Source organism: Haliotis rufescens, unplaced genomic scaffold (assembly GCF_023055435.1).
Source record: "Haliotis rufescens isolate VD_foot unplaced genomic scaffold, xgHalRufe1.0.p SCAF_9, whole genome shotgun sequence".
Classification (NCBI taxonomy): Eukaryota; Metazoa; Mollusca; class Gastropoda; order Lepetellida; family Haliotidae; genus Haliotis; species Haliotis rufescens.
The window spans coordinates 32,096,784-32,117,342 of NW_025964383.1; the positions used below are offsets into that span (position 1 = coordinate 32,096,784).

A 20,559-nucleotide genomic window follows, 5' to 3' on the forward strand; every position below is an offset into this window, starting at 1 on the left:
AGCGAACGCTTTAACCACTAGGCTACCCGACCGCCACTACTTCTTACAAGTGAGACATGCTCAGATATTTTACATTTTGAATTGGAAGGCATAAGTTTTTCAATTGACGTTTTTAAACCTGCTTTAGGGTATTACATATGGAATGTAAGACCTAGGTTTTACAATTGAACTGTTAGTAACTGACCTTTTGATATGAATATAATGTATTTTTCTATTGGCATGACTAGCGAACCACTAGGAAACCCCACCGACCCCAAGCAACTGTATAACAGTAATAAAAGAGAGTAGCTAAATCAACACTTTGACAAGATAATATTACAAGGTGCAAAGACAGCCAAATAAGTCGGCTGCGAGAAATTAACACCTGAGAGTTAATTCAACACTCTAATGAGTGAATAACCTCGGCTGGGTTAAATAGCGGAAAATAAACACAGAAGACCTATCCCTAAAATAAGTCTCTTGGACAATAAAATACACGATAACGCCTGAATATGAAACTAGTCTTATTGACTAAAGACTCAGTCACTTTGACTGGGCAAGGAAATTCTAAACTCCCCAAAACTACAAGTTATTTGACCTAAAGTGTATGTAGACTCACAATCATTAATAAGGTACTTGGCCGAAAGAATAACTTGACTCACAATAGTGAATATTAGGGCCTAGGCCTAAACTAGGCAATCGCTGGGAAGGTTGGTTATCCACAGATAACTAGAAAAACTAGAGTATGAAAGCCTTAGGTATACGTTTAGCTCAATACAACCAAAGTACGTCAGTACTAGATTAAAACTGCCTGAGGAGAAGAAACCCCTCAAATGAAAACTATAACTGAAAACGGACAATCAACCCTTTTAATAAACCCACAAGATATTTACAATAAACACATTATGTACAAATTGAACTTCCCTGTTATGGAAGTATGCACATGGAAGTATAGCCCTAACTTCCCTGGTATGGAAGTATGCACATGGAAGTATAGCCCAAGTAAGGCTCTGAAAACACGCAAGCTATGAGTAGGAGCATCTCGCGATCAGCCCTATAGCTCATCTGCCACGTCCGTCAGTTCGTTATAAGCGTGTTCGTTATAACCGTAGTTTACTGTATTAAAATAAAGGGCTGAATATACGCTATTCAACGGTACTACTAAAGATTTACAAATAGATATGTACACTTTTTGAGGTGGAAGAAATGACCATACATACAGGAGAAATATCTACAAGTACTAGATAATCCCGCTAATGCGTGAAAATCAACGTTACAAAGTTACAACAACATTTTCAATACCCATAGTAGGTAATAGTACCCAGAAGATAGCAAACATATATGATATAACTTATATAAAATCAATACATGATAAAAGTATGTGAGTATACAGCAAGAAAATATAATTCACGGTTCACCGATTCCCTAATAATGTACATAAAGACACTCGACAACGACGACCGCCGGACATTGCCTAGTCCTGCACCATGACTGTGGAATATATGTATTTTATGAAAAAATAGTAATCTAGAAACGCTTACAAAAGCAAGTCTAGCCAGCTCAAGCTAGTTCTGAAATCAGCACAGGGATTTTTTATTATTTTTAGAGTCAAGAAGGATATTGTGTAATATAAGCTTTCAGCGACTAAGTGTTAGTCTAGACATTGCCGAATGGTGACGGAAGCCGAACACTTAAGAGCGAGGGAAGCGGTGCAGTCACTGGACCGTGACTAGACTGACCCACTTTAGCTGTATCCAGACACCGCAAACAACAAGTCACTGTGTCGAAGTATTTGGGTCATATGACTTTGCAACTCAGCTATGCATTCAGTTCATAAGCTCCACAGTAGTGAAAAGAAGTTGACAGCAATAGGGTTGGCAGGAAGGTTAACCAGTAATGGAATTACGACAAGGCTGTGTATGGGATAAGTAAGGAAAACACTTAGGAGGGCTCGGAATTATTCTGTGGCTGAGTGATATGTTATTTCCATGAGCCAAATACAAGTCGTGATCCGTCCCTCTCATAATGGCAGCCAGCCGGCTAAAGCCACTGATGGACATGACCAGAGTGTCGCACATGGAGAGAATATACTGATCCAGAATCACCTTCTCCATTGAAGAACACTCATATTCTACCGGTGGTTTATCAATATGAAGAACATCCCCTTTTACCTCCAGATAGGAGTCAGGGAAAGATTTACGAAATAGTTCCCTGACATCATCGGAATCCGTTGCAATGAATAACTTATCACGACCCAGGTGTAACCTCTTTTTGAAGAACCTGACCAGAGCTGTTTGATTTGGACGGTTCGCCATGATTCTATCTCTTGGAATTGTCAGGCTTTTACCCATACGTATGTGCGCACACACCAGTTTGTGGTAATTTGGGCCAATGCTACCAAGTATACCATTTAGTGCATTTTGAGACTTTGGAGAAAGTTTAAACAGTTTCTCCAGTGCGTATTTGTATATATCGAGGTGGCTTAACTTCTTGGCCCAAAGTACTCTTTCAAACAAAGGGTTTTTCATAAGAGAATAGACATAATCAATGTTTCCCGTGTACATCAATACATCTTTCTGAAAAATTGCTTCCAAATCGGTTCTTTCGAATAAAACGCCCGTACTTAATTTATAATTAACGAACCAGTCCTTTCTCTTGCCTTCAAATAAGTTCATATCTATAGTCCAATTAACGTCCCTTGGAACTATAAACTCAGAGAAGTCACACGGCCTTATCATACTAATGCCAAACTTGCGTCCAAGCATTTCAGACAAGACATACGCTGTTACCATCCCCTTTTGTCTGTCAGCATACCCCCCACAGTGACTTATATTACATGTATAAATCACATATTTGTCTTCGATTGTCCCCCTTTCTTCTTGTTTTTTATATGAAAATTGCTGATAAGGAGTGTTAGGTCTGCTTCTGGCTGCTGTTTGCTTGGATATTCCTTCAGTCCTCGGTAGCATAACATACATGTATGCACAAAGCGCAACACCAGCCATTAATGTGAAAATCATCCAGTGACGACATAATGTCTGTAACAAAATGAACAAAATGAAATTACTATGATACATATTTAATAATATACAGACAATAATGTGTAAGAATGTTAATGGTAGTAATAACTATCGAATTCTACAGCGCTAGAATCAGGATGGATAAAAGATAAATGGGTCGGTGTATTCCATAGTGCTCAGCGACAATAAGTATTCTGTCAAATGCAGTATGATGTTACTATTTATCATAAAAAAACTGGCTCCCACAGGAGATACCGCTTGGGTGAGATCAAGCAATGTCTACATTGAATATATCGCTGCAATGAAATTGCATCACAATGCTTTGCAGTGAGTGAGTGAGTGAGATTGTTTTAACGCAGCTTTTAACAGTATTCCAGTTATATCACGGAGTGTCAGCTTAATGTGGGAGGGAAGCCCGAAGTGATGCAGGTCTCAGACGTTTACCACTTCGGTGAAACCCACGAGCACGGATAAGGTGCTGACAAACGTAGAAACATAATCGGGGCGAACCGGGATTCAAACCCACAATCATAGGTTTCTGGCGTGCACAAGGGACACAACTCTGCACAGCGAATCGCGGCGCCTTTGACGACTGGGCCACCCGTGCCGCCCCCCTCCCCCCAATGCTTTGCAGACCATTGTGACGTCATTGGTTACCATGACGTCACAATCAAATGTCATCACTAATGGCTCTGCTACTGAAGGTTACTTTTTACACTTAAAATACTGCTTAATACTTTCATCAAACTTAAAAAGTTGGAAGAATAATGTTGGATGATGAATAAAATCTCACCCTCGTGCCTTTTGATATAAAATATATCAACATTCATTGATAAAAGTGGCAATGCTCGTGTTGATGTATTTAATATCACAATATATGACAGTGAGATTCTCTATATGCCCACGAAGACCATACCTGATCAGAATGTAGCGAATGCATAAGGCGTGGCAGTACAAAATCTTGGATTTAATGTAGTGTGTGCTGTAGTATTTGCTGTAATATGTGCTGTAGAGTATGCTGCATGTATGCTGTAGTGTCTGCTGCAAGTGTTGTAGTGTCTGTTGCAAGTGTTGTAGTGTCTGATGTAGTGTGTGCTGTAGTTTGTGCTGTAGTGTATGATGTATGTATTGAAATGTGTCATGTAGTTAGTGCTGTAGTTAGTTCTGTAGTGTATGATGCCAATGCTGTAGGTAGTGCTGTATGTGTTGTACTGTGTCCTGTAGTGTATGCTGTATGTGTTGTACTGTGTCCTGTAGTGTATGCTGTAGTGTATGATGTATGTGTTGAAATGTGTCCTGTAGTTAGAGCTGTAGTGTATGCTGTAGTTTGTGCTGTAGTGTATGATGTATGTGTTGTACTGTGTCCTGTAGTTAGTGCTGTAGTTAGTTCTGTAGTGTATGATGTAGTGCATGGTGCCTATGCTGTAGTAAGTGCTGTATGTATTGTACTGTGTCCTGTAGTGTGTGCTGTAGTGTATGATGTAGTGTCTGATGCCTATGCTGTAGTAAGTTCTATATGCATTGTACTGTGTCCTGTAGTGTGTGCTGTAGTGTATATACTGTAGTGTCTGATGCCTATGCTGTAGTTAGTGCTGTATGTATTGTACTGTGTCCTGAAGTGTGTGCTGTAGTGTATACTGTCGTGTCTGATGCCTATGATGTAGTTAGTGTTGTATGTATTGTACTGTGTCCTGTAGTGTGTGCTGTAGTGTATACTGTAGTGTATACTGTCGTGTATGATGCCTATGCTGTAGTTAGTGCTGTATGTATTGTACTGTGTCCTGTAGTGTTAGCTGTAGTGTATACTGTAGTGTATGACGCCTATGCTGTAGTTAGTGCTGTATGTATTGTACTGTGTCCTGTAGTGTGTGCTGTAGTGTATACTGTAGTGTATACTGTCGTGTATGATGCCTATGCTGTAGTTAGTGCTGTATGTATTGTACTGTATCATGTAGTGTGTGCTGTAGTGTATACTGTCGTGTATGATGCCTATGCTGTAGTTAGTGCTGTATGTATGGTACTGTGTCCTGTAGTTAGTGCTGTGATGTATACTATAGTGTATGATGTCTATCCTCTAGTTAGTGCTGTATGTGTTGTACTGTGTCCCGAGTAAGTGCTGTAGTGTATACTGTAGTGTTTGATGCCTTTGCTGTAGTTAGTGCTGTATGTATTGTACTGTGTACTGTAGTGTGTGCTGTAGTATATACTGTAGTGTCTGACGCCTATGCTGTAGTTAGTGCTGTATGTGTTGTACTGTGTCCTGTAGTGTGTGCTGTAGTGTATACTGTAGTGTATACTGTCGTGTATGATGCCTATGCTGTAGTTAGTGCTGTATGCATTGTACTGTATCATGTAGTGTGTGCTGTAGTGTATACTGTAGTGTATGATGCCTATGCTGTAGTTAGTGTTGTATGTATTGTACTGTGTCCTGTAGTGTGTGCTGTAGTGTATACTGTAGTGTATGATGCCTATGCTGTAGAAGTGCTGTATGTGTTGTACTGTGTCCTGTAGTGTGTGCTGTAGTGTATACTGTCGTGTATGATGCCTATGCTGTAGTTAGTGCTGTATGTATTGTACTGTGTCCTGTAGTGTGTGCTGTAGTGTATACTGTAGTGTATGATGCCTATGCTGTAGTTAGTGCTGTATGTATTGTATTGTGTCCTGTAGTGTGTGCTGTAGTGTATACTGTCGTGTATGATGCCTATGCTGTAGTTAGTGTTGTATGTATTGTACTGTGTCCTGTAGTGTTTGCTGTAGTGTATACTGTAGTGTATGATGCCTATGCTGTAGAAGTGCTGTATGTGTTGTATTGTGTCCTGTTGTGTGTGCTGTAGTGTATATATACTGTAGTGTATGATGCCTATGCTGTAGTAAGTGCTGTATGTGTTGTACTGTGTCCTGTAGTTAGTGCTGTAGTGTATACTGTAGTGTATGATGTCTATCCTCTAGTTAGTGCTGTATGTATTGTACTGTGTCCCGAGTTAGTGCTGTAGTGTATACTGTAGTGTCCGATGCCTTTGCTGTAGTTAGTGCTGTATGTATTGTACTGTGTCCTGTAGGTAGTGGTGTAGTGTATACTGTAGTGTCTGATGCCTATGCTGTAGTTAGTGCTGTATGTGTAGTACTGTGTCTTGTAGTTAGTGCTGTAGTTAATGTTGCCTATACACATGTTCTAGATTTCTGTCTGATGGAACAAATATAAGTCGGGTATCACATACTTTTATTGACTGTGTGCTGCTACTCGTTACGTATATGTAACTAATTCTCTGTGTATTATTCATTATGTGATTCAAGCCATGACACACAAAAACACCATTGAACACAATACACTGTATATTCGTCAATGAAGGACTTCCACGGAGTCAAGTTTCTGTATGTGGAAGAAATCTGGGCTGCCAACCCTCTCTAAGTGATGAATAAAATATGTTTTGAAAATCCTTCCACTTTACTTTGATATGGCCATATGCATACTAAATACAATATAGTAGTATCTTTGTAGTTAATTCGTAAGAGACACATTTTATCCTCCAACGCACACATGGACCCTTCCTATTAACTTCAGTTAGCCCATCTACTCCCAGTACATCACCAATCCAATTACATAAATATTGTTGATTGGGACAAACCAACAGAACCAACAAACTGCATTGACACGACAGCAATTGGACAGTGATGTAAAAAGTGGGGTCCTGTCCATAAAATGAAAAATCTTCAGGGTTCAAATTCTCTATCCCCCTGAATTGACCGAAGGCTGATAATATATGAGTTTTAGAACATATATTACACTGTCGCCATGACAACCAATTATCAATGTGAGAAACCGATTATAGTTCAAATAATTTAATCTCTTCATCAAATATGGGTTACCAATAGACACAAACAAATAAGAATAAATAAAACGATTCTGAAGCACTCACCGTCCGAAATATATTTGAACACATAAACGTCTTTCGTTTGTTGCTGATAGGTTTTTCCTTGACAATACTGAAAATATGAGATCGTTGTAAACATTGGACACCATAAATAAGGACGATTGAACAAATATATATTCCATGAGTATTCAAGCATTTTTGAATAAAAAAAATACCCACAACAAACCTTTTATATTGTTAATTTACGCATTTAAATTTTTTTGAGTAGTCGAGATTTCACTGCAAACACGAAAACGTCGTTTTTTTCCGTATATGGTCATTGGACGGAAAAACGACGTTATTTGGACGTTTACAAACCATCGTTTTTCCGTTCAAATAACGTCGTTATTTGACATCGGAATTTACTGTGAGAGAACGAGCTCCTCCTTTTCTTGATTGACATTGTCAATCAAGCAACAGCGTCAACCGGTATTTCTACATCTCAGATTTCATTGGTCAGTTCTCGCGCGTTAGATTACAGGCCCGCCTTTGACGCTGCACTCGAAGCGCTAAGCGGAAGTATTGAAATCAATCGTTCTGCGCATGCGGATTACTTAATGCCTTGTCCAAATTTTCCGTTCTGTGCATGCGCGATTTCGCGTATTGTTTCCGAGATTTCATGTCACCACTATTTGACAATGATTCAGTTACAGTCTCGTGAAAGTTCGGAATCGTACAATTCCAAACTGGTGATGCCTATTCAGACTAATGCTTAGTCTCTAAACCTGTATAGTTTTGAAAGAAACAAGTAACTCAATTTAAATTGAAGAGGAGCCCCAGTGATATGGGGGATTCCGAGATGAACCTAGTCTATGGCTGCCACCCAAACCGATCCAAACTGTATCGTGATGTCTTACTGTCTTACTCGCCGGTGGAACGTAGACAACATCGCTAATACAGATATAACGTATTTGAATGTTGATACTAAAGACAAACACTCATTATTTTTGCAGTGACGATATAACTCTTATAGACGTTTATTGGTAACTTTCGTCAGTTTTGCTCTTCATTTTGATAACTTTGTTTTCACATATACATGTAGCAATACCCGACAAGCCTGTCATACATAATTATTGGGCAGTTTTCAATCTTGTACTTACTTACTCTGGTGTTCCTGAGCGAAGCTTATTGGCTTGGGTGTTACACCACGTTTTTCTGGTAATCCTATTATTATGTAATGACACCTTGTACAGTGGATCACGGCTCCGTGACTATCCATAACAATCAAGATGAACATTCAGTTCAAGTAAAATGATGAGTTTGTTATTACGCCACAGTCAGTCAAAAACTAATGTGAAGTTTGATTACACACTTCGAACATCGTGGATCCTCATTTTGAGAATCAAAGTTCATATGCTATATATGCAGGAAATACTGCTGATAGCCTCTGGTCAACTCCGCGCTACCGCAGAATGTTCGTCCAACTCTGCGGTTGGCATTCAAACACGCTGAAATGTTTTCGCCTTGCATCCAAGATGGTTGACAAGTGAAATCGTATGAATTTGGCTATTTAGGTCGCTGTCTCATTTTTGATTACCCAATAAAGTCACTTCAACATTCAATTTCCGATACAAGTAAATGAATAAGTGTGCTTTACGCCACAATTAGTCAAAGACCAACGTTGTCTGGTTAGATGACATTGTGTACACCCTATCCCCATTTAAGTCTCCACTGTGCGTGTTCCTGGTGACGAAAAGGCCCCATGTACCTTGGAATCTCATTAATACATTCATGCGCGGCATTCTTTACCTTAAGAAGACCATAGTTAACAAGCTTATCCAACTGGAACTACCATCCCGCCGAGGATGAATTTTGATTTACCAATCCCTGAATTGAGAAGACGTGCGTTACGAAGCTCCTCCAAGTCGTCATCAATATCCGTACATGTCTGTGATATTATGACCCATCAAAAGCCGAATATATTTATTGTGCTTTATTGACGACAAATGTCATAATTGGGATAACACTTTCTTAGTAAAGTACAGATTCTCGTACTTTTTTGGGTTGACTCCCGTCCGGGATTTGAGCCCACACTGTGAGTGAGGCACCCAATCGCCAGCACACAAGTCAGCGATCTAACCCATTGTCGGAAAACTACATATTCTCGTAATTTTTAGGGTTGAGATAATAGACGTTAATGGACAAATTAAAGCCAAAAATGATTGGTAATCGGCAATGGGCAAACGGGAGGCCGGGGTAATCAGCGCTTATCTGATGGCTTCCCTTGTTACGTTTCCTTCTTTGCTATCTTTTTACTTTTGTTGTTCTTACAGGTACATATATATGTTCTCTGCCTCATAGCATTTATTCACCCGATGAAGGTGTGAGTATATACTCCGAAACGTTGTGTTCCTCATAATAAAGACGTTGACATTCATGCTTTTTTCCTTATGTATATCACTTCTTAATGCCCTTCAAAGACTCAATCTAGCTTTGTTTTTAAATGTGGAGATATTTGCTTAGAATATAATATGATCATGCCTATAAACATTTGGGTCTTTGTCTACTTGAGCATTTAAACATAAATTTTATAGCTGATGACATTGCTAAATCTTCAGGAATGCAATACACGTCATAGCAAGCTGTGATCTTTATTCACACTTTAGATATTCGAAATGGAAATCTGTAAGTTTATTGTAATCTTCCGCAACTTTCACCTCCTGACCAGTTGAACTTCTTAGTGCATTCTGATGCCATTGGAAAATTCCAGGGTGCCCTTCTTTCTGTGATGTTTTGACGAATGAAATCTATTGCGTTATGATAATCTCTGTTTGCTGATATTTAATATGTACATATTGTAAAGTATTTACGATATTTTAAACGTGTAATTCGATGCATACAATGCAATGTTAACATAAGTGCGGATGCACGAAGGCGGTTATAGTCATAGTTATAGTGCGATGGATGTATGTAAGCACGAATACCGATACATGAGGGCGGATATAGTTATCGTTCGATGGATGTTGGCGAATGGTGGGAGGATGGATTATGTATGAATGCGCATGGATCCATGATGGCTGACGTAGACATAATGGTGGGGAAAGAAGAGTGCGATGTGTGTGTGCGTGTGTGTGCGTGTGTGTGCGTGTGCGTGTGCGTGTGCGTTTGCGTGTGTGTGTGTTTGTGTGTGCATGACAATTCCTGGACTGCGCCGTATCCATCCCAACACTGTCAGGAATCGTTTACGTCAGTACGGGATTCGACCTGCCATACGTCCCATCCTGACACACTGTCATCGCGTCAACCGTCTAAGATGGTGTCGAAATCATGTTCGCCAACCTCGAATATGGTGGAGAAATGTTGTCTTTACAGATGAATCGAGGTTCAACATTTCCCACAGTGACGGGCGCCAACGTGTCTACCGGCGTTTGGGAGAACGTTATGCACGCAACTGTATTGTGGAGAGGAATCGTTTTGGAGGTGGCTCTGTGATGATTTGGGGTGGGATAACAGCACTGCACCGAACCCCTTTGGTGGTTGTTCAGGGCAATCTCATCAGTGTTGGCTACAGAGATCAGATTCTGAGGCCTGTGGTCATTCCTTTCCTGCAACGTCATGGCCCGGGATTGACATTTCAACAGGACAACGCTCGTCCTCACACGGCTAGGGTCACAATGGATTTCCTTCACCATAACAATGTCATGTTACTGCCATGGCCTGCAAATTCTCCAGATCTCTCCCCAATAGTGCATGTGTGGGATGAAATGGAGCGCTGTCTGCGTCGTCTTCCACATCCTCCAGATAACGTCCGTGACTTGGCACAGGATTTGAGGAGGATATGGCAGTCCCCATTCCGCCGATGCACTGCTGTGATTCACGCACAGGGTGGTCATACCCGTTATTGACTTTGTGACTTTGTCGTTTGACCCCCCACTCCATTTTGATCTTCTGACGTCATTGTAACAGATGTTGTTCAGGTCCCGTTGACATTTTCTTATGGTCCGATGATTCAGCTGCTACGGCGTCTGCATCATTTTGTTCTTGCTGTGTTGTATTTCAATCCAGAATATATTTTCTCCGTGCACAGTTTCTTTATGTGGCTAGTATATCATCGAGTATCAGTAAGAAACTAGAAGTAACTGCCTTTGTTCTGTAAATCTCACCAAGTTTCAGCTTCCGGCTCTTCCTTTGTGGAATGAGGTTTCACATTTGTAAAATGATCTCTCTTATCTGTCTGTACCATCAACTGTGCCCTCACCCCCCTGCTGTTTTCCTGTCCCATATTGCCAAGCAGGTCACCCACAAGGAGGAATACGGCCCTCCCGCATTCCAGTTGTACCGTGCCTAGCACAATATGTTGTGGCGCCTTGCTGTGGCCAAACATTTTGTAACAATTTGGCCAACTTTGATATGTAAACAGCAAATCAACAAAAACGGAAAAAATCCTACTTATTTTGTTGATACCATAACAATAAATCAAACCAATAGATCGTTCGAGCTAGCATGAATATAAAAAATATTTAGCAAGTCGATACTGTTGGTCCAAAGTGAAATGTTCTTCATGAAAACTGTCAATCATGAAATCAACGCAATAATAAGTCAGCACATTAATGCGAGTATAGAAACCTGGATTAAAATGCGTCATGACATTTATGAGAGTAGCCTTTCAAAAATCACCGTAGACTCACAATTCAATAATGTAGTATTGGCTGATAGACGTTCGACCGAATAATATCATTTGCTAACTTCAACTGGTCATCTAATTTCCATTAATGTATGTTACATAGTTAATATGTTCACGGGCTTCATCACTGAATATATAGTGTGGAGGTCTGCTTCAGTTGAGGACAAGTAAAATAAATAATGATATTATTATGCTATTATCATTATTATTCCTTCAGATTATTAAAAGAAGTTATTATGTTTTCATATTAAACATAGAGAAGGAGGTATGGAGATTGTGGAAGATATTTTTAGCACAAGAATTGTTAACATAATTCTTATAGATATTATGTTTTGTTTGTTTGTTGTTTAATGCAAAACGCAGCAACTTAAGGATATTACAACATACATAAATTTAGGTTCAGTTGTAATTTTAGATTTGTATTATTTGGCAAATGTTACAGAGACCTGATAAGTGATATAATAATGTATAGTCGCTATTCTTAAAAGTATGAATATGTTAGATTTATCAACCAGAAATATTGCACACCAAAGGATAATCCTATTTCATGACACTATTTTACGTCGAAGTCGACGATATTTGTGTATGTCATTGCTACATGATTGGCTATGACACGGATACGTCGTGATAAAGCAATGAGAAATTGATTTTTGATTATATAAGATAGCTGTGCGATAAATCGCAAAGAACAAAGAATGAAGCGATATTTATTTCACGATAAAACATTGTTCTATCATGACGTCATTTATGAAGATTCGAACATGCACTCGCAACTTGAAAACGTCGTAAACTTGACCTTATTTTTGTAAGGTATGTGTCTTGTGTGTTGCTTCCAATAGATGTAGCTGGGGAAGGTAGATAAAGGCAGTGCCCGAACAATCGCATCCGAAAGTGAGAGCGAAAATTGTGAGAATATGACCAAAAACCAAAAGAAAGACCAAATTCACCCCCCCCCCCCCCCCCCCCCCCCCCCTGTAAAATGGATTCATCTGGCATGGCCGCGGTCGGATTCTATTCAAGGAGTCATCATTATTTAAGTACGGGTAAATATTTTATAACGTGTACCTTTTCCTAATTTAACACCCTTAAAAGAGGCTGTAAATAATGTGGCTATCTCATACAGAAATAAACGAGTCGTGGTCGTTGTTTATCGTACAATAAACAACGCACACTCGTCGTTTGTTTCTTAATTACATGACCATATACACTAACATTATATCTTTTCATGTTTATCAGTCAACAAAAGCGACATAAGCCTTTCCATTATCACAAGCAACCCTTGTCAAAAATAGCGCCAACTGCACAATTACGACAAGACCAGGAGCATGTTTCATGATCCACCATAAAAATGATGACACACGGTGCTCGCAAAAAAGCGAGCTCATTCCGATCCACTAGTGGCACCCGCAAAGGCAAGCAAATTGTTCACCCGAAAAGGCAGAGAATTGCATCAGACATCATTTTGGTCTTTGATACGACGAACCTGGAAATGTCGTCTACACGTCCAACACAAAGCCCAAACAGGGACCCTAATCCTTTAAACCCGCCCAAAGTTCTGTTAATTACATAGTTTTTACATTTTCCCCTAACCTTAAGTGATATATACTAGTTCTGAAGTAAATCGAATTTACCCGTATGAATCGTCTTATGTCATTTATTGCCGATAAACAGAATATGCACACTTTCTGAAAGTAATGTGTGATAAGTCAAGCACCAAACCTATACTCTCGATATACATGCTGCGCTTACTTAAAAAAGCTATTGGGTTAACAAGATACGTATATTAAAGTGCCATGCTTTCCTGATGTGTTATCAATCTAATTTGAAAAAATGACATAAATAGTTACCACTCATCTTTCAATATTTGGTTGGGTTATCACGAACATATTTGAATATATACAACAGCTGTACTTGCTTATCTTTGTACTTAAACGCATCAGGTTTGTCTGTCATACAGGCCCCGAAACAAATATGTCCGATGCAGCCCAATATTTGGCAAAATGAAGAAGGTCTCTCGGCTCCTTTTTATTATATTTTACAACTATTGTTTAATAACTGTTTTTTCTGTCAAATATGTTCCTTTCAGAGATTAGATGTTATTCTAACATCAGGCCTGTGGTACGTTCACTACATCAGCGTTGACATTAAAACGATATTTACATATATAAATACATACAGAGGAAATGCTTAGCATTTAGCTTTTAAGGAAGAGTGCAGGGTGACTTGTTTTATACATATATATATATGAACATATATGTATGGACATTTGGATGAATACAGATATACCTCCTTACAGATAGTGTTCGTAGATGATTGTAGAACATGCATGAAGACAATGGTATAATTATGTGAGTAATCGGGATAATACCACGTTTAACAATATTCAGCCATATTGCGATAATGGTTTCCAACATACAAGACGGACCATGAAAGTATTACTTGAACTTAGAACTGGCTTTCTGGTGTGATGTAACACCCCATAATCTCCTGTAGAAAAAGAGCTTAAAGCATGAATAAAGATCACGAAATAATACGGATGTACATACATCTGGACATATATTTGCGTAGTATTACTACGTTAATTCATCAGTATATATGTATTTTGCGCAAAAGGATATTGTAGGATCGACGCTGGCATGCGCTTATAACCTATTCACCAGTGCTGTAATATTTAATTCATTTGTATTTTGACACATATCGATAGGAACATGGTGAATCTGTCTAAAGATATATAGACATGCATGGAATCGTTTGGATAGTTGTACCTCACGGCTAGACTAACGCTTAGTCTCTGAAAATATAATATTTTGATCAAAACAAGAAACTATATTTAAATTTAAAAGGAGCCCCCGTGGCCTGGAAATTTCAGCCTGAACCTGTTAAACATCTAGGCTTGTTTCATTTGGGACAATAGCATTGCAGTGAGGCCTGGGCGGAAGGGAAAACCTGTTTACACCCATCAGATTCCAGTCATTACTTCTCTCTTCAAACGAAAATAAAATACGAAAAATGTCGGAAGTGTTTCTTCTTAATCCTTCTAATTTTCTATTTAGAAACATGTTTTAACTTGAAAGTTATTATATGTATCTCATGTTAAAAAAATGAATTATTGGTATCTGTGGTGCTGGCACCGTTTTGTCGCCATTGTGTAGCTTTCGTGGAGTTGCTATGAATATCAAATGCATGTCTTGAAATATGGACAGAACCCATCATTGAACCATTTGCAGTCTAACCCATCTAATTTCCGTGATTGGATATATTATCCATCTACTTATACACACTCATTATGGACATATACATAATTTCATGGTACCTTATTATTAAAAAAATACCCGTGATGATCGGGATTTGAATAGGCCTTCAACAACCCATGCTTGTACAAAGGCGACTCACATTATCGGGTGGTCAGGCTCGCTGACTTGGTTGATGCATGTCATCGTATCCGAATTGCGTAGATCGGTGCTCTTGATGATGATAACTGGATTGTCTGGTCCAGACTGGATTATTTACGAACCACCGTCATATAGCTGGTATATTGCTGAGTGCGGCGTTTGACAACAAGCACTCAAACAAAAACTATTATTAAACACCTTCCAACAATGAGAAATTAAACTTATATTTTCTATATATTCTATTATATTTATAACATGATTTGATTCATAATTTAATTATTGGGTTGCTTTCTTGTCTGTCATTCAATGTACATGTTCAAACCCCTTAACTTTGAATATTTGATTTTTTCACAAATAGTTACGTTAGTGAGTGTTTTTACTATCATATTTCAGTTTATTTAATTCATAATACGAAATTAATAATTCATTTATCACAAATTATAATGAATTCAAAATGTAGAAAGATACACAATTTGCCATTATTTGACTTTTAAACTATATAAAGTATAATATAATGATGAGAATTCCTGTAACGGACAGTATTTAAAAAAGAAATATTAGTGCATTAGTCAGATATGCCCCTCAGTAGTATTATTGTATATATCCAGAGAGAGGTTTACGTTGTAGTTCTCATTATTTGTGGATAATTCAACATGCAACATAGAAAATATATATTCTACCATAACGAAAGAATACAGAGTATACAATAACTCGCAATTGTTCAAAAGAGATTTCAAATCACAATTACATATCTTATATAAACAGAGGTGCTAATGGTTTAATCTCTACATTGTGCCCATGTTCGTGAGCCCTTGTTCTATTCAGCAAACAGCCCAAACCCGAAACTCCACAACATATCCGATTACACTGACCCAGTTCTCCAGTTCTTCATGCGATACTGTCGCTCTTGTACGCCTCCCAGTCCATAGAAAATAAATTTAAAAGGAATCCAACTCAAGTCTAGAACTATTTGTCAAGCCTAGATTGCCTCAATTCTGTTATTGTTCTTAGCTGCTTCAGATTATATTTTGTAGATACATATTTTTAACTACGAAAATTGTACTGACACCGTCACTGTCCCTATTGAAGCTATTTATAGCTCAAATAAGACTTTCGAATTGTCGTCCATTGTTCGATGTCAATACATCAGTGACAAGTGAGGATAATATAGTAATCGTTGATGCCGCGCTACACTATAATAAAAATTATAATCAAGTTGACTAGTATGTACATTACTACAGTGAGCCTGTACATGATCATGTCCTAATGATCAAATGTCATAATATCAAATACTAATATATTATTATGTGATGAATTTGACTGGATCAGTGGTAACATGTGATATTAATATTTCATCAATTTCTTTCCTGGTTGGTCTATCCATGTCTACAAAATGAAAATAATGCAATTAAAAAGGAGCACAGAACAATTCTTAATTTCAGACTAGAGCTGTTGAAATCTAGACTTTCCCAATCATTATAGACTTGAGTTGGTCTCATTTTATACATTATTCTCTTGGGTCTACGTCACAGCTCATACCACACAATAACAAGACCAGTTAGTCCCCCGCCGGAGCGCCTGGATTTTGGTTATATCATCTAACATGGCCAACTCTGCTCGTAAGTAAACAAGAACCTAATAAGCGAGTGGTCCTTTATGATCATGCTGGGTTTTTGTCCTTTGCTTGAACAGTAATGTAACTTAACTTCTTTTATTGAGTCGTTTATTTGTAGATAATTTCGTACACATATATTTCATCTAACATGGTAATTATAATCATAACTATTTTTCAATAATAATGGTATGCACAGTTCTTTATGTTGTTCTGTACACGGATTCCCCAGTGGCTATATTGCATCATATAGAATACTCATGGATTTGTTTGCCACTGTACCAAATTAATTATGATCATATTCTTAATTATTATCCCATTCAGACCCGACATTTTAACAATAACACACATAGATCTAGTTCAGAAACACTAGACTGAAATTAATACAATATGATTCCAAAATTATTAGATATACTTATGATTAATTTCGTTGGGTAATAAGAAAACAAATGTCAAATAAATTGATTTTCATGTGAATAAAATCCAGAGGACAAATATCAGAACCAATGACAGACACTATCATTAAACACGATTGTTAAGGATACTGGGCGTTCAATAATTCCGCTAAACCTTCATTTCACAGTGGGAAAATACGGGGCATAATCGGCGATATTTACTTCATCAAATTTACAAAATGAAGATCGTATCATGTATACGATTTCGTGATAACAGTGAGCTGACACGAAATATTAACGCACATATCACTGTTGAAAATGTGGTGTGTGTCATTGTTTACATTTCACCGATGTGACGAACACTTTCGAGTCTCGAAACAGCTTAAATAATGTTTTCCTTCACTAAAAGTAACAACGGACGTTATTCTCGTGACATATACGTTGCAAGAGCATTCATGAAAATGCTAAGAAAAATATTTAACCACCCGTTCTAGCGATTTTCTATAGTAAATACATGGAGTGTCCGCCATGTTTGTTCGTCTAGTGGAGGCGTCAGTGTATTTTATTAAAGCCCAAAACAGTAATTTAAACACATATAATAACAGATCATATACATGCATGGTGCCTTCACTTACTACTAGCTTTAATAGGCCATCCCGGAATAAAATAGTTCCCCCAAAAGCGAGGAACATCCCTTTTAGTCTGTTTATAAGAAATGAATTCCAAACAATATCCTTAGTAGATGAGAAGATCTATTAACGAATTGCCTCAGTAAGTCAATCACAATGACAGAGCATCGTTATACATTTACATCAAGTACAATACGTCATAATGGCCGACACGATAAACGTGACGGGAGATATTTCCGAAGTTGTTAATAAACCTGTGGTTATTTCAAGCCTTTGTCATCACTGATCAATTGGCCGATCATTGATAGGTGATTGTAAAGATGTGTCAAATAGATACTAAGGTTATCTCATAGATTGCTGTAGATTGTCACTACGATAGTTTTTATGTTTGTTTTTTTTCGTTTTTATTTCTCTAGGATTGGTTGTAGCGAGGGTATACCTTAAACGGGCTATGCAACCAAACTCTCTGACTTATCCCAGAATAAGCTAAGATGCTAAATTCAAAATTAAAGGGTCTAAGTGACGAATAACAACGCTTCTGTATGAATTCGTACATGTACCAGGAAATTCCCAGGGTTTTCCCCAGAAATGTGGAAGTGGTCAGTGTTTATGTCATTTCAAGAATACAGAATAAACTTGGTAACATGGTTTGGTTTGACTTGTCTGAATTCCTTTAACATGTTACATATCCTAAAACTGGCTTATCAGCAAATCTCGCTGCACTACCCGCGACAGATACTAGAGCAAGGCATGCCAGAAATACGAAACCTAATGCTTCCGAAACGAAGCCTTAGGCATCACGTGCGTCGGGGGACCAGCACCATCTCATTGGCCGTTAACAGTTGTACAAGGCGGGGCAAAAAGCATCGTTTTTCCGTCCATTTTACGCTTGAAAAACTCGACCCTTTTCCGTACACTTAAGCTTTCTAGACGCTCGCCAATTAATCAATTTTAATGAATATTTAGTCGTTTTTCCGTCCAATGACCATATACGGAAAAAAACGACGTTTTCGTGTTTGCAGTGTTTGGTTTTATTATTTCAGTCGAAAGTCATTTAAGCTTAATAACCTTGTCCGTCATGGTGTGCTGTAAATATTGCATCCCCAGAAATCACTGGATATAGCGCATACTCATGCGTAATACATATTCGCATTTTGCATGACGATACAGAGAATCACTATGTGATAGGCTCAGATAATATTTCCAATATGGCCGGAATTGCGATTATGTTCAAAACTTTATGAGTATAATGTAAGCAATTTAGAGGCACCACTATTCAAGGATTATATACTCAAAATGCTTCATAAATCCAGAGGTTTGATTCAAAGCAAATATCGAAGATGCAGTAAATGTACATGAAGGGTTGTGTGAGAAAGTCAAAAGCCTTACATTAAAAACATTAAAAAACCTAGTTAAATAATAGCACATACAACACACATGATTACCTGATAACTCACTTACAAGGAAATGATTGACATTTGTGGATTGATCTTTAACTGTGGTAAACCAAGATTGGAACATTATAACCGATGCACCATTAATAACGATTGCTTAACTAATATATCCAGCGAGTAGTCAAGAAATGATTTTATAACATCAGTCAAAGTTTGCGACGGAAACCTGATGGTTTGCAATGTTGAAGGCATTGATTCGAAATATGTAAACAATCAGGAACAGTGTGAAATTGACTGCCTCATGGAGATCACCAATGACCAGTTTTTCACAACCAAATAGTACCCAAGTTTTTTTTTCCATACAGCATTAAAAGTTTTAATTGAAAGGAGGTTTATAGTGACAAATCGAGCATAATTCATATAAGGTTCATATTGCCGCCATATTGTGTTGTGTGATAGTCATCTGGGGAACACTTATGGATAGTAGATCAAGATTGAATCTTGTTTACATATGGATTATCCAGACCTACCTCATGACATAACATTATAATTTAAGATGCTCGATGGACCCTGGTTTCCCTGTCTAGAACTACAAGTCAAGGATACAACATCCGTCGATCAATGAGCTGGTAGCACTGTGACAAGCTACCAGGTAACCACGGGGTAGTGACAACAGAAGCGCTGATGATAACAATGAGCGAATGAGGGCATACGGTAAATATAGATTGTCAATGCAAGAGAATAACTAGAGCTTAAGACTAAAGCCCCTATCTCACATACACGATTTAAGAAATTGCGAAGACGATTTAAGAAAAGTTGAAAAATCGTGTTGATTCGTGCTCGACCTTGTGGTTTATGCAAATTTCTTAACCAAAGACGACCCTCATACGACCAAAAACGACCCTCATGCGACCTTCATAGGACTGAACACGACTTTTCAGCTCGGCTTAAATCGTGTTATAATTTTTTACATTGCATCGATTTAAGCCGAGCTGCGACAACCATACGTCTGCGCGAGACCGACCACGCCACGTGAATGAACACGAATGAGTGAGCGACCTTCATACGTTCTAACACGATTTAAGGAAAACCGTTTAATCGTGTTCAGTCGTGCTCAGATTCGTGAATGTGAGATAGGGGCTTAAGGAATACACTCCAAGATTTAACATTGATTACGAGTTGAGGATGGTCCAACCATTACACTATGTACAGAACCTACCTCAGACAGGCTGTAGAACAGCAGCGTGTGGAGAGCATGTCTGCATCCGTTTTTTTTCTGTCGATTCAACAAAAACAAAGCCACCAGTCAAACGAAGTACGAAAGCAGGCTCTGTGTCAGTAAAGGTAACAGTAACCTTGAGGGCTTTATATCCAATGCATATTTATTTTTTTTCGTTATCTCCAAGTATATTTTTACCATCAAATTATCAAATGATGATCAGAAAGACAGTTTAAGCTTTCGAGCAGAATAGGTTCCCTGCACTAAATGAATGCCACGAGAGCGGACATAAATCAGGGTTGGGAGGTAACAGAGTATGTGGCCTGGTTAATTGTCACCTTAGATCATTGCTTTTAACACTGGCCTGCCTCCTTAAACGTCACC

At 38.3% G+C, this 20,559-nt stretch overlaps 2 protein-coding genes across 2 annotated transcripts in view; one reads left to right on the forward strand and one right to left on the reverse strand.

The window, feature by feature from the left end:
* Positions 1 to 20,559, forward strand: part of LOC124151408 — a 460,916-nt gene that overhangs the window by 218,456 nt on the left and 221,901 nt on the right. The gene's annotated exons all lie outside the window — the stretch shown is intronic.
* On the reverse strand, positions 8 to 20,251 carry LOC124151429. Its single transcript, XM_048390984.1, has 3 exons — positions 20,176 to 20,251; positions 6,917 to 6,983; positions 8 to 3,017 (listed from the first exon to the last, which is right to left on the reverse strand). The coding sequence occupies exons 1-3, from the start codon at positions 20,211 to 20,213 to the stop codon at positions 1,866 to 1,868; spliced, it is 1,257 nt and encodes a 418-aa protein (XP_048246941.1). The 5' UTR covers positions 20,214 to 20,251; the 3' UTR covers positions 8 to 1,865.